Source organism: Etheostoma spectabile, unplaced genomic scaffold (assembly GCF_008692095.1).
Source record: "Etheostoma spectabile isolate EspeVRDwgs_2016 unplaced genomic scaffold, UIUC_Espe_1.0 scaffold50, whole genome shotgun sequence".
Lineage (NCBI taxonomy): Eukaryota > Metazoa > Chordata > Actinopteri > Perciformes > Percidae > Etheostoma > Etheostoma spectabile.
Genome location: NW_022605620.1, coordinates 43,802 through 44,320, shown reverse-complemented (window position 1 = coordinate 44,320; position 519 = coordinate 43,802). Strand labels below are relative to the sequence as shown.

Here is a 519-nt window from a genome sequence, read left to right as displayed (position 1 = left end):
TGTGGCGACTGAGGCTCGGTCGTACCTGGCTGCCGAAGAGCGGTGGCGCCCACGAAGCTGATGAGCGTGACGTCGGAGGCGCCGCCGGACTCCAGGGGGATCGGGTGCACCCGGAAGTGCTCCAACATGTCGAAGATGGACTGAAACCAAAGGTGCTGCACTCGGCACTGACCGTCCTCGTTCAGGGACAGACGGAGGTGCTGGGGGGACGAGAGCCAGGCAGATTTATTTATTTAATTAGGACATATGCGCCAGTGTTAGCCAGTCGGCTAATTTTCAACTGTAGTCCTACCCAGCATGCATTTCTTTATGGGGGGGGAAGAAACCGGAGCCCCCGGAGGAAACCCACGCAAACACGAGGAGAACATGCCAACTCCACACAGAAAGACCCAGAACGACCTGGACTCAAACCCAGAACCTCCTTGATGCGTTGCTAACCACTGGGCCACTGGGTTCAATTTAATCAGAGTACCCCCAAGGTAATAAAACCTTCAAGACCATCGCCCCCATATTCCAGTC

At 55.9% G+C, this 519-nt stretch overlaps 1 protein-coding gene across 1 annotated transcript in view; it reads right to left on the bottom strand.

The window, feature by feature from the left end:
* Positions 1 to 519, bottom strand: part of sh2b1 (SH2B adaptor protein 1) — a 33,742-nt gene that overhangs the window by 6,652 nt on the left and 26,571 nt on the right. The window contains 1 exon segment of the mRNA XM_032511870.1: positions 26 to 200. Within this exon segment, the coding sequence (XP_032367761.1) occupies positions 26 to 200 (175 nt within the window).